Consider the following 26,271-nt stretch of genomic DNA (forward strand, 5'->3'; position numbering starts at 1 on the left):
ACTTAATTTTTATTATAGATACTTATAAAATTTTATAATCACAATGTTGCCGCATATTTAATGATCCCTAATATATACCCCATCATATTTGTTTTAAAGAATTATTTTAAGATTTCAACAGAAACATTTCAATAATATTTTATTAGCAAATATTTGAAAATTGTTAACACTTTGTAAATTTTATCATATAAATATTCACATTTGCAATGTTGAAACATATATTACAATTTCATTATTTAAGTTTGTATCATAATAAATTTGTGTATGATGCTTTTTATATTATCCTAGAATTGTACTTACATTTATGAATTTCAGTTACAATTTCTTGACAATTTTTGAGGTTTTCACAATTAAATATAAAAAATAAATCTCTTTATAGTATTTCTTTTGTAAATAATGCATATAAACAGTAAATATTATTTTAAAAATAATTTTTAAATATGTACTATTTTTTCTTTTATTTTACTACTTTACAAATAATGTTTTTTGTGTATATCCCCAAATTATATTTTATTTTCATTGATATTACAGTCTAAATACGAGTACAAAGCAATTTGTATTACAAATGCATCTGTTGCAGCGATATTTAACATTATAAACGTTAAATATCTAGCGCTATAATTTTCAATATATGTAATTTATAGCGCCTTTCTAATTTACTTTTCAATTTTTATTACGCAATTTCCAGTGCTATCAATATTTTACAAAATAAAAGTATTTTTTCCATAAAAACTCAAAGCATTTCTATATTAAAGGAGCGAGAGAGAAAACACTAAAGCGTGCGAGAGAGACAGCTACTGTTTGACGATGAGATCATCATGCTTTCCCCTTCCTTCGTCGCCCCTCGCCTACAAGCTGTTTCTAGCTCCCCCCTTAACTTCGTCGCCCCTCGCCTACAAGCTGTTCTAGCTCCTTCCTTACTTCATCGTCCCTCGCCCACAACCGGTTTGCCTGAGGTAACCTTCTCTCTACAGATCTTGTGATGTGGTTACGTACGTAATGATTAGTGATGATTATATACGGATATATATTTTTAAACATCTATTGTTGGTAAGTTAATTATCTTATCTAAGTAAAATTATGAGAAAGAGCAATATATATTGTTATAAAAAAGCTTTCAATTGATAAATTTCGACGCTTTATAGTAAATAAGTAGTATGAAAGTTAGAGATCTATTTCATTAATAATATAATTCTTATCATAGATTTGGATCTTATATTTTGCAATACCATACATCTGCTGCGCATCGAGGTACTTCAATAAATCCGATGAAGGATATGCATTAGTGCGATTCCCTAAAGAAGACCAATATCAAAAAGCATGGTCAGATGCTGTTTGGGGCGAGAATGCGTCAAAACGTTCCCTGGAAAATCTTAGATTGTGTGTAGTGAGTGTACATCATAAGAATGTTATGCAAAATCAAATAAAAATAGTTTTACAAGTGTTTCTCCATTTTCAGGTACACTTTGAGCCATCCGATTTTTTGGTAGTGGGTCGCCGAAAAGAAATAAAAAAATATATATTTTAAAAATATTATTTACAAAATAATATAAATTCAATAAAATTTAAACTTATTCTGCAAAATTAGTTCCATAACATTTTTAACATTCTTCAATAATTTGTTTTCCTTTTTAAGTTTTCGCACAGTTCTTTTAATAGAATTAACATCTAAAGACAAATAAATGTTTTCAGAATTTGAAATAATGTAATTTTTCTCTATGGAACATCTTTTTTTGATTTCATTAACTGATAACGGAAGTGTAGTAAATGGACAATTAGATTGATGATTTATGACACGCACTTGTTTCTTGGATAACTTTGCAGCATTTTCTATTGTATGATTGATTATTGGACAAGTTAAGTTCTTTACAGAGATATAAGAATGCTCAGATGTATCAACTGCTTGACAAATATGACTATTAAGTTTTGCTTTAACATTGCGCACATAAGTTTCCTCTTTCTTCTGTTTTCTAGATTGCGATTTGCTATAAGAATGCTCTAAAATCTTTGGCGAAATATTATTTAAAGGAAGACGATTTTCTGAAAGCCTCTTGCTATAAGAATGCTCTATTAAATATTGATGATTTGAATTCTGTGAAGTATCCAGTTTTGCTTTAATATTTCGCACATAAGTTTCCTTTTTCTTTCGCTTCCTTGCTTGCGATTTGTTGTAAGAATTGTCAGAGGGACAACGACAGAAGCGTGATGGTATTGCATCTTTTTTTATTTCTTTCCGGCGACCCACTACCAAAAAATCGGATGGCTCAAAGTGTACCTGAAAATGCAGAAACACTTTTAAAACTATTTTTATTTGATTTTGCATAACATTCTTATGATGTACACTCACTTCACACAATCTAAGATTTTCCAGGGAACGTTTTGACGCATTCTCGCCCCAAACAGCATCTGACCATGCTTTTTGATATTGGTCTTCTTTAGGGAATCGCACTAATGCATATCCTTCACCGGATTTATTGAAGCACCTCGATGCGCAGCAGATGTATGGCATTGCAAAATATAAGATCCAAATCTATGATAAGAATTATATTATTAATGAAATAGATCTCTAACTTTCATACTACTTATTTACTATAAAGCGTCGAAATTTATCAATTGAAAGCTTTTTTATAACAATATATATTGCTCTTTCTCATAATTTTACTTAGATAAGATAATTAACTTACCAACAATAGATGTTTAAAAATATATATCCGTATATAATCATCACTAATCATTACGTACGTAACCACATCACACTTCATCAAAATAGGTTATAGTGTAGTTCAGTGTAGCTTTATGGTGCACACGGGGCACAAATGTGCGATCCATACACCAGCCAATCAGAGTCCACTAACAGTCACGTGACGAGTTGGCGAGTCTCTTTTTTTAGGGTCTCTATACAATTTAGTACAAAATTGCCCTCAAATCTAGTACACGTCTGCTTCTCCGAGGAACATCCCTGATTCAATACATTGCGAGAAGAACGAGCGTAATGTGGCGGTGCACGGTCTTGTTGAAACCACATAACTAGACGTAAGGATAAGGGAATATCTTCTAATAATGACGAAAGTGTATTAAGCAAGAAAGGATCCCGCACAAACCTGGACCCACACACACACCCACAAACGCACCCACACACGCACAAACACACACATAGTCTGACATTATATCACGGCTACATCATCAAGGCTTAGCAAAAGTTTAAGACTTCAAACATCTCTAGATGAAAAACTATTGATTTTCAAACTTTGTGCCTATTGAGACTTTTGATCAGGACATCAAGGACAACAAACCGGGAGCCACTTTTCATAAGGTTTGTGCGGGGTCTTTTGTGTACGTATTGCCATTAAAAGTCATATAAAAAAAATGTGGTCTAATTAGGTAATCATCCAAAATACCACACCATACATTTAACGACCAACAGTGTTGAAACTGCATAGTTTGCATCCACCTAAGATTTACTGGAGATCAGTAATGCATATTGTGTCGATTCAGAGTTCCAATATTATTAAATGTAGCTTTGTTTAAAAAAAAATATTTTTAATAGGAATGTATCATCCTGAGCTAATTTTTCTTGCTAATTTTTCTTCCAATTACAAAAATTCACTCTCTGGATAAAATAATTTCCAGTCATTTCTTAATGTAAAGAAATGTGATATGGGTGCATCCTATTATTACGTAAAATTCTTGAAATAGAAGATCTACTAATACCACTATCTCTATTTAATTGTCTAGTAGACAGGTGTGCGACGCTCTTTTCATAATTGAATTAACAAATGTTTAGAAGTCAATGGAAATAATTTTGAACACTTATTAATTAAATTTTCTTTTATTAATCTTTCTATTGTAGTTATTTCATTATTTGCATCCATTGTCAAAAATTTCAGAATTTTTTGTACTTAAGGTCACGTAAAGGTCATGGTATTATAAGTCATTGGATTCGTCCTGACCTCAGCTATTACGCTATAATGATAAAAATATGTAGTCCCATTTAAAAAAACATCGATGACCTTGAAATCTCTAAAAATATGACCTTGAGAAAAAAATGATTCCCACCATAATATGTGTCCCTTCGAACCAAACAATTTATTCTTTAAGCATTTCCGCGTATCATTAACGGTAACGGAAATATTGCCTTGTAACAAAGCTACTGAGACACCCTGTATGTAATATATATATATATGTGTGTGTATATGTATACTTAATAATTAATTAATTAATTAATTAATTATGTATTTATTATGTAAAAATAAAAATAAGGAAAGCATATGACATTTTTCTTTAGTTAAATATATAATATTATATGTATATTTTTCAAATATTATTTTGTCATATTCAATTTATATTTATTTGACACTTCGTATATGCCCATTTTGTCTCGTACATTATATTATAGTTTTATGATAGAATTTCTGTCGAGGAAAAGGCATCAGCATTATTTGTTTACAAATTATCCGACACATATACACAGACCACATGTCAGTATAGTGAGTAACTAGGTAAACAAATACGTATATATGGACATTACGTCGACAATGTCTATCTCATTTTTAGTTCCATCGAAATAATAACGCTTTCGCGTTGGAGTTCAGCTGTCACTCAAGCATCCTCTTAACATCCCCACTGAATATATCATAAAATATATCTCTCAAAAAAACTTAGACTTCGTAATTATGGCTTTGACTTTTCGTAACTTCTAATTTTCGCATAAAATCTATTTTTTTATTAGCATACAGGACGTATATTAATTAAATATTTTATACAGTTCTAAGTCATTTATTATTAATTTATTATGAAGTATTTGTGTGATAATAGCATTTGTAATGTTGAGATTATAAACAATAGATTTTAATATTTTTATAGAATATTATATAACACCCATTATTTCCAGCACCGACATATCAAATGATCTGAAAATCATAATTGCACATTCTTATGTTTTATCTAGATAATATATAAAAATAATACAAATACTTACTTGGAAATTATTTGATCACTTGGAATGTAAAACGGATTACAAACAGCATTGGAGTAAGCAGCATGTAACTTCTTAAAAATCTGTTGTTTAATTAGTAAGAATTAAACTTGTGCAATATGATTAATAAAATATAAAAATTATAAAAACATGAAAGAAGAATTACCATTTTTACTTCATTATCTCTTAAGGATACATTGGATGATTGCAATACTATGACAAATTTAATCTTTGTATTAGTGGCATAACCATATCTGAAAAAATAAAGATATTAAAATATATTTGACACAAAATTTCTCTCCTATTGTGATGCATGTAATATCACATACATTTTATATTCTTCAGTTGCAAATAATAAACCTAAATATAAGTCACGTATATCAACTGTTGTTTTATTTCCTACATTCAACTTTTCTTCTATAATATCAATTGATGTATGCACTTTATAATGAAATTGTAAGGCAGAAGCTTCATCTGCACACTTGATGTATTTCGGAGAGTTCTGAAAATATCTATCAATTATTTTAAAATTTCAATTTTTTATGTCTGAGAAAGAAGCATAATTACATATGTTCGCTACGTTTTGAAAAAGTTTTATTCGTCATAATTTGTAACCTATAAATCCAACAACAATGTATACTTGCATCTTTGCCGATAACAGCTACGCAAGCGGCCATTTTAGTAGATTCTACAAATATTCTACAAAACGCGATAAAAAGATTTTTTAGAACACGCCACACACTTTCTATTAAATATATTTATTATTGAAAACTAAAAAATTGCGAACACAAACACTCCGTTACGAGGAACAATTCTAGGTTAGAACTAGTTAGAACGCCAGTGCTGTCACAGCACTGCTGTGATATATATGTACTCACTTGAATAAAAATGCTGCTTCAATAAATAATATTTTAATTGTAGTATAAAATGTAAAATACAAAAATATACATGAAATTATATTAATGTACAAGAAATATTCTAGATAAATTTATAAGGTGATTCTAACTTATAAAAATGACACTAGTTATAATTGAACAATTTATTGGTACAACCAAGATTGTAATTTGTACAATATTATGGAACACTTATAAAGTTGAGAACCAATATAAAATTAAACATACTGTATGTTTCATTGTTTCTATTATTGATCATAATATCTTCTCTTTAAAGTTCTGTATTTGCGTAACATGTATAAAACTTCTAATTCTTTTATCACAAAAATACCATGATTTATCATTTTATTTATTTTCTCAGGATCAGTTTCTGCTTTATTTTTGTCAAAAGCACTCCTCAACTTAGTTCTAAAATATTCATATCCTTTTGGATAATCTCGACCCATGTATAGTAGCTGAAAAAAACAATGTAAGTTATGTAAAATTAAGAAAACATACAATATGTTATATAAGAAAAAATACAATACATTATATAACAAAAAATTTATGCATTTAGATATATTCATCGTAAAAATAATGTGTATTGAAATATATATTGATCGTTAAATGCTATTGAAATATTATTACATGTGAAATATGTATTATATAAAGCTCTTTATTACCGTTTTGTACAAGTGAATAACTCTAGTACGCTGTGACATAGCATGTAACAAATGTTGGTCTTCAACTAATTTGCTGATAAACCTTCAAAATTAATGAACAAATTATTATTATTTCTAATTGTTTCCATTAGAAACTGATTAGAAACAGATAACAATTACAAAGGGTGTTTTCCAACAAGTTACACAGATGACACAGTGTGACACTGTGTCCAACACAAACTATTCCAACAGTGACACCATGTTACACTGCTCGACACAATAAAAAGCTAAGTACAAACGTGTAAAATGTCCCAGTGTTACCAACATTTTAAGAAATCTTATAATTTTAAATGATGGTAATACTTTTGATCATAACTTATAAATGTAATAATACAACGATACGAGAGAGCGAGAGTACAAGATTGAAAATTATGAAGCTCTATCTCTATAAATTTAATCTCAATGGATCATATTTTGGAAGTTAATGGTAAAATAAAACATTAAAAAATACAATACAAAATATGCCATACAAATTTTATTACTTATTATTATCAATAAAACATTTGTTACATATATTATTATATTTTTCAGAATTCACGTGCAAACATTGTAACAACGCAATTGCTTCATTGGATCATTTTGCTAACATTACTGCTTATTGAAGTATCACCAGAGAGAAGACTGAGAGTGGACATGCCCGCATTTTTCGTGTTTCTGTGGGCTAGCGCCTCTATGTGCACAAAACGTGAACATTGAACTACGTAGCCAATGTCCACGAATCCCGTAGGTAATGTCCACGATCTTTCGGGTCTCTTCCGTGCTATGTCCACGACTTTTTGGTTCCGATATGTGCTATATCTACAAAGTGTCGGTAATGCATACTTGTAAAACATGATTATGTATATCAATCAGATTTGAAATATAAATACACACGTATTGTAAATACATGTATTGTAGCATTTATTTTTGCATTTACAGTTTATTTAGCAAAAGATCAGTTATTTTCAATAACCTGTGTAATTTGAAAATGTACATTTAAATTATTTTAATAAATTATTTCTATAATTTCGTGTGTGTGTGTGTGTGTGTGTGTGTGTGTGTGTGTGTGTGTGTGTGTGTGCGTGCGTGCGTGTGTGTAAATAAAGTATTGCATTTTTGTTAATATTTAAAAAGATGAAAAACTCTTATAGATATTTCATACAGTAATAATCAATAACTTATTTTGAATATTAAAAGCCAGGGTTGGGCGTTTACACGTAAACTATAATAGATGTAAAAATACTCGCATATTAAACACGAATGCGAGCTAGACAGTAAAAACAATCTTTTCATCTATAATTTGAAAAGACTATAGTTATGAACCGTCTCAAAAAAGTGTGCAAATTGTAATCTTGAAATTTAGGGTACAATTTACGAAAAATTACGGCATAATGTAAAATGAACAAAGGTATACATTTTTAATTAAATTTTTAAAGAAATTTATGTTAAATTTTTCTTTAATTTTGTGATTTTTGATAATAAAAATATGAGAAGAAATTAAAGTTTAATAAAATACTATATATGTAGTATTCAAACATCATTTATTAAAATAAAATATTAATATATTATAAGATTAAATTTATTAAAATTAATTATTAATATTAAATATAAAAGTGGAGCCTCTTCTCCATTGGTCTCGCATTCCGCCTCCAGCTCCACCACGCCACTCGCTTGCAGACCCGCGCCATCCGCGTCTGGATCTGCCTCGCCATCCGCTTCCAGATCCACGGTTCTGGCCTCCAGAGTGGCCACGCCACTCGTCTGTCCATGGGCCCATCCACCCACCTCTCCACCCACCTCTCCACCTTCCTCTCCACCGGTTTCTTCCGTTTTCTCTTCCTCCACGTGCGTTTCTAAATCTAAACCAAACAGAGAAAATAAATAATACATTAAGTCATACATTCATCATGATATATAAAACGTGAAAGTGCTATATTGAAAAATTATGTTATTTAAAGAGAAAATTGGAAATTTATCGTAGTTATTCGTCAATTATCAACTTTCAATGAATTTTATACTAGAACACGAATTGTCTTTATTTTTTATTTTTAATTGAGATAAAATAATTTTAATATTTAATTAACAATGAGATAAAAAAGAGGAAATACAAAATAAGTTAGAATTATGTTGAGTTAGATATTTTTGCATATAAGCTTCAAAATATTGAAAATTGCCGAGAGATATTGTTCTTCCAAATAAAGTGCTAATAAAAATTTTCTTCACATTTGTGTGTGATAAAAATAATGCATTAAAAAAATTACAGGAGCATGTAACTTACATTTTATTTCTTTCCTGTAAATATCGTCCTCCTCTCTTTTTTCTCTTATTGTTTTCTTTCTCTTCTTCTTCCTCTTCCTCTATCTCGTCCTCTGCTTCATCCTCTATTTCTATTTCTTCCACTCCTTCCGCTATTTCTTTCTCTACATCCATGTCGTCTTGTTTCCGTTTTTGCGTCTCCTTTTCTTTCTCCTCCTTTTTGTTAATTTTCTTACTGTACTCTTCTCTACGTCCTAACCTTTGAATAGTCATAAATTTTATTTATATATATGTATGTGTCTTAATATAATCTTATTATATTATATTATTTTATTCGAGATAACACGCCTTATAATGTCTAAAAGTAAAAATATTGTCTAAAACTTTTTACTTTCTTTTATATAACACTCGATTCCCTAATCGGAAATCGACTTGATCAGCAACAACATTAATTTTATTTACTAGCAACAGTTTATGTACACAGTTTATATACACAAAGTCAGTATGAGATTTTAAGAAATCAAGGTTTACTAAGAAATATATTCTTTCACGTATATTGTTTGGAATATTATAATAATAAAAAAAAGTATGAAAATAATTGATATACAAGGCTCTAGTGATTATCAAAATCAAATAAAATTAAATAGAAGCGTAAAGCCACAATGCAGGTTATTCGTGCGAAGGTTACAGTATATTCGTTTAAAATTATTTACATTTACATTTAACAAACGTTTCTGCCTGACATCAGGCCTTCTTCAGTTCTTTAATTTTAGTCTTCTTTAATTTTATTTGATTTTGATAATCACTAGAGCCTTGTACATCAATTATTTTAATTCATGCAAGCAATATAATGCGTTTTTTTCCTTCATTTTTTGAATTCATTAATTTATGTACTGAACAACACTTTCGTTAAAATAGATTGTGAAAATTTCCTCTACATTATATTGTCTTTTTAATCAACGTGTTGCGATTCTTTCGTTTCTTATTATTCTTATACACTGAAGATGGCTTGATGTCAGGCAGAAACGTTTGTTAAATGTAAATGTAAATAATTTTAAACGAATATACTGTAACCTTCGCACGAATAATCTGCATTGTGGCTCTTTACGCTCCTATTTAATTTTATTTTAAAAAAGTATGTTTTTACATTACTTACATTTTTACCGCACGCTTTATTACGGAGCACGACGTGACACTCGAACAGTAGCGGACTATTGACTACTGATTGGCATTGTTTGTCAACCGTCGACGGTTGACGACAGCGGGCGGACGCTGCCTAAAAGAAAAGTTGATAGAGAGGCACGCATGCAAGCGAAATTCGTATCCGTGGCTGCGTTTCGCTTTTCGCATGATGCAGATAGAAGTGCTGAAAATCTATAATATACCAATATACGTCACGTTAATTTTTAAATAGTTTAAATAATTCAGAAAATATAATATACATATATATACATAAATATATAATATACATAAATATACATATTAAAACCATAATTTTTAAATAGTTTAAATAATTCATATATTGTATATACATGCCTTTAATATGTTATATTTTCTGAATTATTTAAACTATTTAAAAATTAACACAAACAGATTAACGTAAATAATTAATACATGTCTTTTAAATACTTACTTATAAATAACTTCCTTATATCGATTAAATCTTCTGCCACGAATCACTTCAGTATCTTTTAAATATGAAAATGCATTCTGCGCTATGCGCAGTAAATTGTTAAAAAATGCATTCTGCGCTTTACGCAGTAAAATATATGAATTAATATTCTCTTAAGAGACATTCTGCGCTACGCGCAGTAAATTAAAATAAAATGCATTCTGCGCTATGCGCAGTAAATTGTTAAAAAATGCATTCTGCGCTTTACGCAGTGAAATATATGAATTAATATTCTCTTAAGAGACATTCTGCGCTACGCGCAGTAAATTAAAATAAAATGCATTCTGCGCTATGCGCAGTAAATTGTTAAAAAATGCATTCTGCGTTTTACGCAGTGAAATATATGAATTAATATTCTCTTAAGAGACATTCTGCGCTACGCGCAGTGAATTGAAATAAAATGTATTCTGCGCTATGCGCAGTAAATTGTTAAAAAATGCATTCTGCGCTATGCGCAGTAAATTATTAAAAAATGTATTCTGATTTTTGTATTTTACAAAGTTGAAGAATATATTTCAACATGTTTGAAAATAAATATATACTATTTTTTAACATTTTTAGTTGCTTTATTTTTTGAATTTTTATATTTACCATTGCTTTTGATTCTTATTATTTGGTCTTCTCAGTTTTTCTTTTTTTTTCTGTCTTATTTTAATTTATATTATTAATTTATTTTCTCGTTAGTTATAAACTGTTGCTCAATGGTGCAAGATGGTTAACTGTGTTCAAATTTTCTTATTATAATATTATTTTTATTTTATTTTTTTTTGTAGGTTTTTGAGTTTTCTATGAGGTTTACTAGTAACAGTACTACTGCTTTTGTCAATGCGATTGTTATATCTTGTACGAGAATATAATTTAACGCTTATCATAAATTTCAATGCTTGCAAACGATGATTATAACACGCATTGCTTTTATCTAACCATTCAGGATATTTTTTATTTGTTAAATTAACACATTCATTTGATAGCTTATCTAGAATCTGCGTAGATGCTCAATAATGTTGCCAGACACGATTAAATGCCATTAGTTGTGTTTCGATTACATTAGCAAAAAGAGTTGTTGGTCTTATCTTCCTATTATTACAAAGTTAGTAAGACTTTGTAATAATAGGAGCATCTTCATCTATATTTGGATATTCGCGAAATTCAATATACTTTTCATTTTCTGTTACATCATCCATTGGCGTTTTCATCATAATGTCGCGACAATTGTCGCAATTTGTTTTTGTAATACTTCGTCGTGCTATGTATCCAGCAAAAAATGCAATAGCATTTTGATCATAACATGTTATTAAACTTATATTTTCAGATTTTTCCATATCAAATTTTTCTATAATTTCTGCATCTTCTGTAAATAATTCATTTTCAGGTTCAATGTCATGTATAGTAACATTAGTTTCATTCAAGGCATTCTCTATCGTTTTAACAAGTTGACTCGGTGGATTAATGAGAGTTTCAGTTTCTGGACACTGAATATTGCCTTTATCGCTTGTTTGGATATATCCTGTAGATAATATATGTCTAAAAGAAAGTCTGACCATTCTTGCTGTAGGATTAGGATTAAATCCACCGCGTTGTCTTAATTTGGAGAATAAATGTTCGACAGAGTCTTGATTACACAATCCTGTAGCAAGTTCGAATGTTTCATATTGCTCTTTTAGTCCTTTATATGTTTCAAGAATTGCTGGTATTGTTAAAGTGAAACCTTTCAAACAAGGAATTTTTGAAATTCTGTCTGATGACAGAGACCATCTTGAGCACCATTCAACAAAATTTCTTAATAAAATTTCAATATCTTGATTTTTGGAAGACAATAATCGTTTTCCACCAAATTTAATGTTCAAACTATAAGAATTGCAGGCATCAATTATCTTATTCATATGCTCTGTAAAGTCAGCTGTTGCTTCCCAAGTATTTGTTTGTAACTGTTTACTATATCCTGCTGTTTTTATTGCAGCTGCAAACCTGTTACTAAATATTTGAAAAACTCTTTTCACATTCATTGCTTCAAAGGTATTGGGCCGAATATGTGCTGCTGTTATGTGCGATAATAAATTTGAACCTCCTTGTGCGGCGTTATCAATAGACCATGTTATTTCATAGTCGAGATATGATGCTATTATTTTTCCATCGCAATACAAATATTTATGTTTTCTTAACAAGCTTGCCAATCTTTTTACCAAATGTGGAAAATCAAATGATGCGTAATATTTTTTTTCATTATGTATAAAATATGTCTTATCTGAGTGCACACCAAGTTGAGCATAAGCGCTTTGATTAGAGGGACCTTGATCGCACGTTATAAGTCGTACATCAGCACCCGTTTTGCTCAATCTATCTAAGCATTCTTTCATTAAAATCACTATTTCTTCCGCTTTCATACATTTTCCTGGGAGAAAATATGCTAGCGGTTGACGCCATGGATGAAGCGCATTTATACTATCCACACAAAATACAAATACGCATTTTGTCCTTTCACTTTTCCTTTCTAAAGGCCCAAGATTAACGAGTCCTTCTATTTGATCCAGACTAAATGAGTATTCTTCATATGATTTTATATACATTTCATCCCATTTTAAAGCACAAACTCTTTGTTCTACAGGCAACTTTGAAATTTTTTCCTGCAATTTACGGAATATAACATCATAAAATCCTGACATTTATATTAAATTCTTCGTGCCATCTTCTAATAGTTCGTTCTGCAGGAAAATTGCAACCTGCCTTTTGTAAACGACGCAATGCAGATGCCGAATAATAAAAAAGCTGTTTCGAAAGAGTTTTTCCTTCCTCTGTATATGCCGCATGTGGAGTATGGAGCTGTAAATTAATCATTGCTTTTGCAACGGGATGCAGATTTTGTTCATTAATTAAATTTTGTATTTTTTTTTTGTTATTTTTTTTATTTATTTTTTTCTTAGGAACTTGGCGACGTTGTAAACGCAATTTTAAACGCTTTATAGTCTGCCGCAAACGAATATTTTCACGTTTTAAACTTTTAATTATCTTTTTTGGATTATATTCTTCTTTACAATTTTTTGTCATTAACAGATCACATTTATCAATGTTTTCATATCTTACAGGTTCTAAATGCATCCATTCTGTAATATCTTCCTCCTCTAATGATTTGTCAAAACTTAATTTTGCTGGAAGATAAGTTTGTTTGAATCGATCTAATAATTGATTATTTATTTTATCATTATGATCGATATTAAATGATGTTCCTGCAATTGCGTTATTATATGTATTTCCTACTTCTTCCATTTCTTTTATTTGGTTTTGTTCTTTTTTTGCTCTTTGCATCTCTCCTATTTCCATAACTGCCTCAGATTTTTCTTCTAAATTTATCAAATCATTAAATCGAATTGGCACAGCATCGCGTTTTAATGTTTTCTTGCCTTCTCCCTTAAATGAGTTAGCATTAAAATGATCTGCACACAGACCAGCACGACGAACTGAATTGACAGTCCATTTTTCTAATTTAATATTCCCTAAAATAAAGTAATAAAAAACGATTAACAAATAGTAAATATTTTGAAAGTACTTTCAAAACATAATTATTTTATTTCTAAATGATAAATGAGATAATAATTGAGGGTGCGGATCAAAGAACTCACGATTTTTTACAACTTTAACTATTGTTATTTGTTAAATTACTATCGTCCTAAAAACCGCGTCTCTGGAGTGTATGTGAAATATTTCGAAATAATAATAATAAAAGTATTTAATTAAGAAACCGTATAAATAATAGTTTATCATTTCGATATTTCGTGGGAAGTGAGCGATTGTTCAAATGTATAACCATTAAAAAATCATTATAAAATCGAGTCCTGGAAATCCGAACAGCGAGTACGCTGCCTGATGGTGCTCAGCGCTCACGAAGCTGTCATTGCCGGCGTCGCATATTTTCTTATAAAATGCATATTTCCGCAAATTTTCAATGAATCGATCTGAAAATTTCCAGAAATCTTTCTTCAGTAGTGAGGAACAAATGTATCACTGGAAGTTGTTCCAAATTTCAAGTTCCCTCGATACTTTTTGTCGGCGAAACTAAAAAAACGTGGTTACCGATTAGCCTCAATTTGCAATTAATTATTATTAAACAATAGGCGATTTTCAGCTTTTTTATTGTTTTGTAGGCATCGCTAGACTATACTGCATACGTATACCAAATTTCAAACAATTTCAATAAAATTTGGCCAAATTACGACGATTTATATCTTAAAATCTTATTGAATTTGGGGATAAAAATTTTTCAGTTTTTTATTTTTATTATTAAAAATAAGCATCGAACAAAAACTGCAAATAGAAAAAAGTTCCGTCTCGTCGATCTCTACAAGCCTATATTAAAAAAAATTAATTTTACGACTTTCAAAATTTTCATGCTCTGAGACGTTTGGACAATACTTTTACAGGATTTCAAGCGCTGGGCGAATTCTTTGATCCGGACCGTCAATTCTATCTATCTGTTACGCTTGGTCGACCCGCTAAACTTATTTTTAGCCGAGCGCGCGTCACACAGGTACAGCGTTTCGTGTGTGTGTGAGATGTGCTTGGGCTCGATAGTTGCTTTCAAAAAAAAATATGTAGTTTGCAACATGCAACTGCATACTTTTTTTTAAAACCAATGTGTTTTCTTTATACCAATTGATTCGTCTCATTATTTTATGCATAAAAGTATTAAGGTAAAATTCCCAAAAATTGAATGTTTTACAAGATATTTTGTATTTTATGTCAAAATACTGTAATTTACAAGCTTCATAACTCAAAAAGTACTTAATGAAAAATAACTTCATTATAGTGTTTTGAAAAGCTCTTGACACCAGCTATTAGATTTTGGAATCAAAAATAGGGGTTTCCATTTTAAAAAATTACTCTGACCTTCAAATGACCTTGAAAATCAACTGCGAGGTCAAAGTCAAGGTCACCCTCAGATAGATCCCTCGAAATCATACAAATTTCGTCTGAGCCATTTTTTTGTACAAGCACATCCCTACGTTTTAAAAGGGTGGGACGGGTGGTCTGAAACACCCGGTATTGTACTTTATTTAACTATTCTTTAATGTTTTTTTTATAAACTTCTTATATCAAAAAGTTTAATTTTTTATGAAATCCTTACATATTCAGCAAGCACTAGTAAAATACATATTAATGCGTGAAAGATGCCGAGATCATCTCTCTATTGCGCAATATATAATTACAAGGAAAATATCAGAATAACAAAAGTCTTAATTTATTTTATCCATAAATTCGTAATACGTTCTTTAGCCTATTAAAAATCAAATATCAAATAACTTTGCTCTACAAGATATCAAAACTCGAATTAAGAGTATCATTTTTAAATTATTTTATAAACAAATTTAAGATTGCTACTTTTACTTATACATTCGACAGCAAAATTAAAGTATCACTCATTCTGCTCTCTAAAAATAGGCAAATTTCGAAAAAGTGTAACTTTGTCAAAAATGATCATAATGAAATATTCCATATTCAAATTTTACATTTAAAATCTTTACTTTTCAGATTGGTACTTTAGTAAACAAGTTACTGATTTTTTACGAAACTATACGGATACAAATAAACAATGCAAAATGCGTTAAATTTCAAAATTTTTGTATAAACTTTGCAAAGTTCCATGACATGAATTAAAAATCACACACAAATGCGGTTTATAGCTTTTGAAAGTGTTAATATTGAAGCAAAAATAGTTTTTTTACTTTAACATTGAATAATTTGTTGAAAAAAATTGCACAACGTTCAAACAAATAAATTAAAGGTAAAGATTTACGCTTTCAAATAAGGTAAACCGCATTTGTATGCGATTTATAAATCATGCATTGGAACTTCTCAAAGTAAAAAATTTTAAAATTTGACGCATTTCTATTTATATTTGATGTAGCTTTGTAAAAAATCAGTAAGTCATTTACTAAAATACCGATCTCAAAAGTAAAGCTTTCAAGTTGTAAAATGCTTCTCAGAACATTTTATTATGCCTACTTTTGACGAAGTTATAAATTCTTTTGAAATTTGGAGGGCAGAACGGGTGATGCTTTAATTTTGCTGTTAAATGTGTATACATCAACACATTATCATTGGATATATTTATATCATTTAAAGAAACATTTCTTATTTTTATAAACACGATTTCAAAAATATGCAAAAGTATGCTTTTAAAAAATAACTTATAAACAAAACTTACCACTGTTGCGTATCCATAATTTTTGTCTTGTATCTTGCTTTGATGGAAATCTAAATAAATGTGAACCTGTAGTATATCGTCCGTTACGACAGTTTTTATAAGCACATTTATCATAAATTGTTTCCATTGTCCACTGATTATTATATACTTTATTATATTATACTTATATTATATTATTATACTTTATTTAATAAATGTTAAATATCATAAACTTTTTAAATATAAAACTAAAAAACTGTATAAATTAAATAACAATTAAACAGAAATAAAAGAAAATATAAAAACAATATTTTATAAAACGGTAATATTGCAAAATGAGAAATGTGAAACGAAGCTGCACGGTAACACACAGACTTTCCGTTGCACACTGACTATGAGCGTAGCGTATTTATCTAAATTTTTACCGAGACACTCGCTGTTTACTTGTTTTGCTAGGACTGTGCTCTGAATTTGTTGATCGGAATTTCAGCCGATTTCCGCGGTATACCTTTTTTTTGTCTCCATACCGCGCTCGCTGCAGTCGCGAGGGTCAATGCCTCCGAGCGTTAGGAGCGGCACTATTTAATTATGAGTGGATTCTTCTCCCTATTTATTAAAATTTTTAAAAATTTATTAAAATTTATTAAAAATAAATTTATTATTAAATTTATTAAGTGGAAATATTTCAATAGATTTCCACGTCACCCATGAGGTACTAATGCTGACGCGTTTTTTTAAAAGTGGTTTTTCCAGTAGGTCCACTCCACTGAAGATAATTGGCAGAAATGTTCAACAAATTTCGAGAACTGTACTAGGAGATTGTTTTATAAAACTATAATCTCTCTCAGGATTGTCGATGATATATATATATATATACTGTGAGTCACAAAATTATTCGCTCAGTCGAGAATGCAACAAAGATGAATGAAATAATGAGACAACAAAGGATTTTTTGAAATTTTTTAATTTGGAAATACATAATTTACAGTTCAATATAACAGAATTGTAAAAAAAATTTGGAACATTGTGGTTTATAATTACAGAAAAACAGGTTATAACAATTCTTTACACGTTTCACGTCACAAAATTATTTGCTCATTTTGTAGAAATTATTATTTTAATAAAATTTATACTTAGTGGGATACTCTTTTTCTTTTATAACTTCGGCAAGTCTTTTTGGCATCGATCCTATTTTTTTCAAATAATCGCTGTCTATTTTTTGCCATTCCTTTTGTAATCTATTTTGCAACTCAGTTTTGCTTGTAATAGAATGTTTGCGAATTTTTTCCGTAGTACTCTTCGAACTGTTTCGTGGGAAACTTTTTTTTCAGAGAAATTTTGAAGAAATGAGTTTATTCGGGGAGCACTTATCTTCGGATTTTCTTTAACTTTCCTAACTACAAACGCTTTTCTGAGGAATTTAATAATTTCTTTCTACCACGGCCTGTTTTATTTTCTATTTGTCCTTCTTCTTCGTATCGTTTAATAACGTATCGCCAAATAACTTTTACAAACAATACTTCTAATTTTTCTTAAAGATTTACTATTTTTTCAATAAAAAATAATTAATTTCCTAACTTCAAGATTTGTTTCTTTACTTTTTCTGCCCATGATAATAAATTATTGAAACGAGAAGTTATAAATGGAAATCGATGCTTACTGAATGCTTTTCTATGTTATACTGACTATCTTAAGCAACAATCAGAAACAAATACCCATCGAAGTTAGTAGACTGCATTTGTTTTAGTCAGTTCGTAGCGTGAGCAAATAATTTTGTGACGTGAATCGTGTAAAGAATTGTTATGACCTGCTTTTCTGTAATTATAAACCACAATGTTTCAAATTTTTTTTACGATTCTGTTATATTGAACTGTAAATTATGAATTTCCAAATTAAAAAATTTCAAAAAGTCCTTTGTTGTCTCATTATATCATTCATTTTTGTTGCATATTTTTATTTATCAATCTTTTATAAATAAGATATTTTTAAAATAATTTTTGACAATATCTGATTTATAAAGGATTGGTAAATACACAATTTTTAAAAAGGGCAATTTTTAGGGTAGTCATATTTAAAAAAATAAACAAGTATTTAATCCGACCAATATAGTTTCAAGTTTTATGACACGGTTTTTTTCAATTGATATACAATATTTGTTTTAGAAAAAATTAAAGTCTTCCAGAACATGTACACAAAATTTTGTGTATGTGTAGTGTTAAGAATATAGAATTAGATTTTAAAACTTAATTGTTAAATGAAACTTTGTGCGGTGCACACTTGCTTGCGGCAGTTCATGACTATAGTTCTCTCAAATTATAAATGAAAAGATTGTTTTTACTGTTTAGCTCGCATTCGTGTTTAATATGCGAGTATTTTTACATCTATTATAGTTTACGTGTAAACGCCCAACCCTGGCTTTTAATATTCAAAATAAGTTATTGATTATTACTGTATGAAATATCTATAAGAGTTTTTCATCTTTTTAAATATTAACAAAAATGCAATACTTTATTTACACACACGCACGCACGCACGCACACACACACACACACACACACACACACACACACACACGAAATTATAGAAATAATTTATTAAAATAATTTAAATGTACATTTTCAAATTACACAGGTTATTGAAAATAACTGATCTTTTGCTAAATAAACTGTAAATGCAAAAATAAATGCTACAATACATGTATTTACAATACGTGTGTATTTATATTTCAAATCTGATTGATATACATAATCATGTTTTACAAGTATGCATTACCGACACTTTGTAGATATAGCACATATCGGAACCAAAAAGTCGTGGACATAGCACGGAAGAGATCCGAAAGATCGTGGACATTACCTACGGGATTCGTGGACATTGGCTACGTAGTTCAATGTGCACGTTTTGTGCACATAGAGGCGCTAGCCCACAGAAACACGAAAAATGCGGGCATGTCCACTCTCAGTCTTCTCTCTGGTAAAAGAGACACGAGGTTTGTTCTTTTTAGCTGAACTAGTTGCACTAGTTCAGAAAGTGTACACTGAGGCGTTCGTTTTAACGGAACTGACGTCAGATGTGGCTGTTCTTTTTCGAAGTACAGCGATCTTCAGTTCAGTAGTTCTCTGCACTGTTTGCCCTAGGTCTTGAGGTAGTGCAACAGTTCAGTGCAGTGTTTTAACCTGAAAATTTAAACAGGTAAATTTATGTAAACCTTTGACTATATAAGTATGGACTGCTAGTAAACCCCATTTTTCCTATCTTTACAATGCTTCGTCGTGTAATGAAGATCTGTAGCGCCTCCATCTCCTAAGTGGCAAAAATATGAAACAAAAAAGTGAGACAGCAATAGTAGTAAATGAAGGAAAAGAAAGAGATGGAATAAGAAATCATGTGTCACACTTACTCCAGATTATGTGTTTACTCTAGAATATACATATATTTACAAAATTAAGAAATAAAAACAAAAATAATTTTATTAATATATATATTTTATACAAGCAAATCTGCTACTATATTTCTATTATAAAGAACTAATTTCATTAAAATAAAAAAGAAAATAAATATGGAATATTAAAAACTTTAACATTTTTTTGTAGTGCTCATTAAACTAATATAATATATATAACAAAACATAATATATATATATATATATATATATATATATATATATATATATATAATAAAAAATAATACAATGAATGCATATATATATATATATACCGGGTGTTTCAGACCACCTGTCCCACCCTTTTAAAACGTAGGGATGTGCTTGTACAAAAAAATGGCTCAGACGAAATTTGCATTATTTCGAGGGATCTATCTGAGGGTGACCTTGACTTTGACCTCGCAGTTGATATCAAGGTCATTTGAAGGTCAGAGTAATTTTTTTAAATGGAAACCTCTATTTTTTATTCCAAAATCTAATAGCTGGTGTCAAGAGTTTTTCAAAACACTATAATGAAGTTATTTTTTCATTAACTTTTCGAGTTATGAGGCTTGTAAATTACAGTATTTTGACATAAAATACAAAATATCTTGTAAAACATTCAATTTTTGGGAATCTTACCTTAATACTTTTATGCATAAAATAATGAGACGAATCAATTGGTATAAAGAAAACACATAGTTGCTTTCAAAAAAAAATATGTAGTTTGCAACATGCAACTGCATACTTTTTTTTAAAACCAATGTGTTTTCTTTATACCAATTGATTCGTCTCATTATTTTATGCATAAAAGTATTAAGGTAAGATTCCCAAAAATTGAATGTTTTACAAGATATTTTGTATTTTATGTCAAAATACTGTAATTTACAAGCCTCATAACTCAAAAAGTACTTAATAAAAAATAACTTCATTATAGTGTTTTGAAAAGCTCTTGACACCAACTATTAGATTTTGGAATAAAAAATAGGGGTTTCCATTTTAAAAAATTACTCTGACCTTTAAATGACTTTAAAAATCAACTGCAAGGTCAAAGTCAAGGTCACCCTCAGATAGATCTCTCGAAATCATGCAAATTTCGTCTGAGCCATTTTTTTGTACAAGCACATCCCTACGTTTTAAAAGGGTGAGACGGGTGGTCTAAAACACCCGGTATATATATATACAGGGTGTCCCGTAAAGACCGTAACAACGCTTAGGAGTATATTCCTGAGATAATTCTGAGCAAAAAATTTTAATACCAAAATACTTAGGATGTAATGGTTTTTGAATTAGAAGCATTTAAAGTTAGCGAATAAGATAGCCTGAAATTCGCGCGCTCACGTGTGTACAACGTACAGTGATAAAAGCGAAATTGACTATCGCTCCCCTGTTGTCAGTATTAATATTTGGGAAATAAATTTGCTAATACATATTAACATAAATATTGTTTACGCAATTAAGATTTTGTTGAAAATATTAATTATTATTATAAAGAAAAAAATATTATGATACACAAAACGCAAGCATTCAAAAATTACATTTTTTTGACATTTCTTTTTATCTTACAGATATTTATACAATAAAATTATTAAATAATTGAAATAGTTTTACAATATTTTATTTTAATAACAGTTAAAAATAATTAAATAATATTGAATATGTAAAGACGCTCATTTTGTGCGCTGTCAAATAGCACTTGATGTTAATCCAACTAACAACGAACAACACAATCTAATAATTGACCTCATTTTATAATAATATTGTCACTGAAGATGATCAGAAGACTGACTCAAAACCGATTATAATTGATAAATACAAAGAATTTAAAAAAAAAGTCAACTTGCGTTGACTCGATATCTCCATTTTCTTATCATTGAAATTAAATATTAATAAAAATTATGATAATAAAGTTTGTTATTTATAATTTTGATAAAATAATAGTAGCAATACTAATTCTATCATAAAATAATTGTAAACTTTAATAATGATAAATTCTTTTTTATTTGTATTATTTTGTTACAATAAGTGCTCAAATTGTGCACCATTTATCTTTATGCACAATTTTGCTCGTCGTAATAAATTATTTCTGACTTTGCGTACCATTTGAGGAGATATGCTTGCAACTGCTTCGATGATTCGATTGTGCAATTGTTGACGATTATTAATTGGATTTTCGATTTTTGATTTAACTATATTTAATAATTCATTAAATACTGGTGTATCCATTCTCAGATATTCAACAAATTTATCTGGATCAGACTCTTCCATTTCTTTAATGAGATTGTTGCTTGCACCTTGCAACATTCTTTGTCTTATAGGGTGTTTACGATAATTCAAGTTCGAGTTAGTTTCACTAGGACCGAAAAATGAGATATACATAACCATCTAGAACCTTTATGATTCATGACAACTCGACGCTGTCTTGTATTGCTTGAGTTAAATTCATTGAATTTGTTGAGTTTAATAAATATAATTATATACATATACAGGGTGTCTGGCAATAATCGCCCCACCGGTCATATACAGGTAGAGGAGGTCAAATCGAGTAGAAAAGTCCTTTACCATTTTTTAATTTTCATAATAAGTACTGAGTAATTAACGAAAAAAGATCGGCGAATCCGCGCGAGTAAAGCGCGCGCGGTGAGAAGGACGTCCCACTACTACGCGATTACTAGGACACAAGGATCTAGCATTACGCGCCACTCGTATGTTGCCATTGTCATTTGTAGAGCGCTCCTCCCAACGCTTCATCGCGCGCCTAATGATCGCATAGCAGTGGGATGTCCTTCTCGCTGCGCGCGCTTTACTTGCACGGATTCACCAATCTTTTTTCGTTAATTACTTAGTACTTATTACAAAAATCAAAAAATGGTAAAGGACTTTTCTACTCGATTTGACCTCCTCTACCTGTATATGACCGGTGGGGCGATTATTGCCAGACACCCTGTATATATAATTATATCTATTAAAGAGGTATACCAACATACATACCAACATTATTTGTTTCTTTCATAGACTGATTTGCAGTTGACATTTTTTTATTACAATAAAATTTGCTCTATAAACTCAACAAATTCAATTAATTTAACTCAAGCAATACAAGACAGCGTCGAGTTGTCATAAATCATAAAGGTTCTAGATGGTTATGTCTATCTCATTTTTCGGTCCTAGTGAAACTAACTCGAACTTGAATTATCGTAAACACCCATAGTAAATATGGGACGAACCCAAAATTTTCTTTTAATACTTTAAATGATAATACACGCTTATTTATTGAGCCTTAGCTTGTTCTAGGTGCTATTTATTAATATATCTTACATATGATTGTCGTATATCTTACATATTGAAAGTTCTCCGACTAGTTTTAATCGACAAGCGGCTCGACCCGGCTGGACAAGAATCCAGCTAGTCTTTTTAGCAATAATTTGTAACGGTCGGAGCACTGAGTTCTCTCGTTCAAAATGTCCGTTAGCCTTATTAATTTAAACCACGTGCTCCGATTGGCTACCGACAGCAATAATAATGTAAACGCGGTGTATGAATAAATCACTTTTACCAGAAAGAAGAATGGCCTTTATTACTTTGCCTTAATACATTTTACACTGCATATCGCTCGACTCGACTAGATCTATTCTCACGACAATTATCGACGACTCTAAACGCGACTGACTCTATCGCCGGTTCTTTACAGAGTGCTTTACCGGATTTCTCTTCGGATAGTCCTGCTCCTGGGGAAGATTCCGGATCGTTCTCGATCCTTCGGCGGATCCGGTGGCGCGCGCATAGATCGATCCGTTAACTCTCGATCTATCGAGAGTCGATATCTTGCGACCCTGTGTATCGCCTAGTGCATATTTGCGCCTCCTATCGGTCGACCGTAGCTATAACTTACAGCTCGGCCATTCTGCAAATGTACTACGTCCCATTTGTAGTACGCAGACTCTGGATGAAGCTCGTGTGTGTGACGTGCATGTGACATCATGCAGTACCGGTAACTATTCCTGTATTTTACTTTTATTGTTTCTTTCACTAACATCACAGTAAAATTGTTAGTTACTAAACGCAACTTATTCTAACGTATCTTACTCTAACGCAACTTGATTTAACGCAATTTATTTTAACGCAACTTATTCTAACGCACTTATTCTAACGCAACTTATTCTAACGCAACTTATTTAGTGCTGGCTGTCCGTTTTTTGTTTAGGACCTCCTGCGTCGGGCACCTGTTTGGCCCAGGGTTTCATCCGCTCGCTTGACATAATCGTGTTCAGCGGTTTCATCTTTACATTAAAACCAGGTATATCTTTTATTACATATCTGTTATTGCCCAGACTTTTGCCCACTATATACGGGCCGATAAATTTAGGTTTTAATTTAGCGTTTTCCCCGGGTTTAGCCCTTGTATTCCTAATTAATATTAAATCGCCTTCTTCATAAGTTGAAGGTTTCTTAAATCTGACATCGCGGTATTTTTTGTTATAGGCGCGAATCAATTCTGACGCCTCGTGCGCCGTAGCGCGTGCGGCGGTTCGCTCACGTTCCAGGTCCGTATCAACGTCGGCTAGGACCCGTGTGAGACGCGCGAACGGAAAGTCTGCGTGGCTGCGTTGCTCGTACCCGAGCAATAGCTTCGACGGGCTGGACTTCGTCATCGAATGGTAAGTATTATTTATAATATATTGTAATTTACTTAATGCGTCTTTCCACTGCGACGCGGAATCGATTAATTTAGTCAACGAGGACTTTAGGAAGCGATTCACTCGTTCTACCCTCCCGTTCGCCCAAGGCGCAGCCACGGCAACTTTGCGGTGTTTAATTCTGAATTTTTCCGTAAATTCCGTGAATTCCTTCGACGTGAACGCCGTTCCGCGGTCCGAAATTACTTGTGACGGATTACCAAATGTACAAAAGATATTTTTTAAATGATCAGTTACTTCACGCGTCGTGGTTGATTTCGTCGGGCACAACCACGTGAAGCGCGTGAACGCATCCACTACGACGAAGATGTGTTTAAAATGATCTTTCGTTTCTTCCAGCGGCCCGAAATGATCCACGTGGAGTACTTCCAGCGGGATCGACGACGAGGGGTAGAGAGATGTCTCCCCTTCAAAACGATTGACGGCATCGTTCGCCATCAGACAGGTAACACAATTTGCAATGTGCTCATTAATCTTTTTACGCATCGACGGAAACCAATAGTTTCGACTAACTCCCTCGTATGTTTTAGTCAGGCCGCAATGAGCCATATCATCATGATGGGCCCTAATCAGACTCGTCTCCATTGAAGCAGGTACGACGAATCTACAATTATTATTTTCTGTTTTCTTATATACTAGTCCGTTGAACAATATAAATTTATTACTGTCACTAACTGCTAAATTATCGCTAATTTCCTTAATTCTAGGATCAGTGAGCTGCCTCAATTCCAGCTCGCGTTCGATGGGGTGCTCGTTTACATAGCCGACGCAACGACTCAGGGCATCTACGTGTGCCATCTTCTTTCCCGGCCGATGGACCATCCGAAAATAATAATTCTGAAGGGTGAGTGTCCATCTCGCAATACGCGGGTTAAGATTAGCTTTGTTTACGGCATATACTAACGCGCTGCAATCAGTTACTATTGTGAATTGCAAACCGTATAAGTATAAATGAAATCTCTCGACTGCGCGTACAATGGCTAACATTTCTAATTCAAAACTGTGATAGCGTTGCTCTGCCTCATTGGTGGTCTTGCTAAAGTAAGCCACCGGGCACCAGGATCCGTGCTTCTGCCGCTGCAGAAGGATTGCACCGAGGCCTAAGCTGCTCGCATCAGTATGCAGCTCAGTTTCTGCGGCCGGATCAAACAACGCTAACACCGGAGCTGAGGTGAGTTCTTTCTTTAATAATTCGAACGCCTCAATACATTTGTCATCAAATCTAAACTCAGTGTCTTTTTTCAAAAGATCTTGTATCGGCCTAGCCTTAATCGCGAAGTCTTTAATACTTTTTCGAAAATAGCTGGCTAATCCTAAAAACCGTTGCACCCCATGTGCGTTAATTGGTTTTTTATAGTCACGAACCGACTCTACGTGTCTCGGACTCAGTGTAATACCATTACTAGATATTATGTATCCGAGAAATTCTATTTGTTTTTTAAGAAATTGACATTTTTTATAATTTAACTCAAAATTATACGACTTAAAAATGCTCAATA

At 31.2% G+C, this 26,271-nt stretch overlaps 2 protein-coding genes and 2 long non-coding RNA genes across 6 annotated transcripts; 1 reads left to right on the top strand and 3 right to left on the bottom strand.

Moving 5' to 3' along the window:
* Nucleotides 1–806: 806 nt before the first annotated feature.
* On the top strand, nt 807–7,456 carry LOC105669019 (uncharacterized). Of its 2 annotated transcripts, none has more exons than XR_010891262.1 (4): nt 807–1,050; nt 1,205–1,387; nt 1,460–3,033; nt 7,101–7,456. It is a non-coding gene; the product is annotated as an uncharacterized lncRNA (long non-coding RNA). The 2 variants fall into 2 exon arrangements; XR_001100203.2 differs by lacking the exon at nt 7,101–7,456 and adding an exon at nt 4,949–5,035.
* LOC105669018 (uncharacterized) lies at nt 1,204–2,824 on the bottom strand. Its single transcript, XM_067359402.1, has 3 exons — nt 2,685–2,824; nt 2,348–2,530; nt 1,204–2,275 (listed from the first exon to the last, which is right to left on the bottom strand). The coding sequence occupies exons 1-3, from the start codon at nt 2,760–2,762 to the stop codon at nt 1,556–1,558; spliced, it is 981 nt and encodes a 326-aa protein (XP_067215503.1). The 5' UTR covers nt 2,763–2,824; the 3' UTR covers nt 1,204–1,555.
* Nucleotides 4,756–6,833, bottom strand: LOC105669016 (electron transfer flavoprotein regulatory factor 1). Of its 2 annotated transcripts, XM_012361761.2 has the most exons (7): nt 6,531–6,606; nt 6,200–6,323; nt 5,620–5,663; nt 5,305–5,477; nt 5,142–5,229; nt 4,979–5,058; nt 4,756–4,910 (listed from the first exon to the last, which is right to left on the bottom strand). In XM_012361761.2, exons 1-7 carry the CDS (start codon nt 6,567–6,569, stop codon nt 4,868–4,870), a joined length of 591 nt encoding a protein of 196 aa, XP_012217184.2. In that variant the 5' UTR covers nt 6,570–6,606; the 3' UTR covers nt 4,756–4,867. The 2 variants fall into 2 exon arrangements, with proteins under 2 accessions (XP_012217184.2, XP_067215506.1); XM_067359405.1 differs by lacking the exons at nt 4,756–4,910; nt 4,979–5,058; nt 5,142–5,229; nt 5,305–5,477; nt 5,620–5,663 and adding an exon at nt 6,690–6,833 and having other exon boundaries at nt 6,000–6,323; nt 6,531–6,612.
* Nucleotides 7,457–8,072: 616 nt separating the features above from the next.
* LOC137001137 (uncharacterized) lies at nt 8,073–10,090 on the bottom strand. Its single transcript, XR_010891263.1, has 3 exons — nt 9,961–10,090; nt 8,827–9,063; nt 8,073–8,407 (listed from the first exon to the last, which is right to left on the bottom strand). It is a non-coding gene; the product is annotated as an uncharacterized lncRNA (long non-coding RNA).
* Nucleotides 10,091–26,271: the final 16,181 nt, after the last annotated feature.

The sequence above is a fragment of the Linepithema humile genome, chromosome 7 (assembly GCF_040581485.1).
Source record: "Linepithema humile isolate Giens D197 chromosome 7, Lhum_UNIL_v1.0, whole genome shotgun sequence".
In the NCBI taxonomy this organism is placed as follows: domain Eukaryota; kingdom Metazoa; phylum Arthropoda; class Insecta; order Hymenoptera; family Formicidae; genus Linepithema; species Linepithema humile.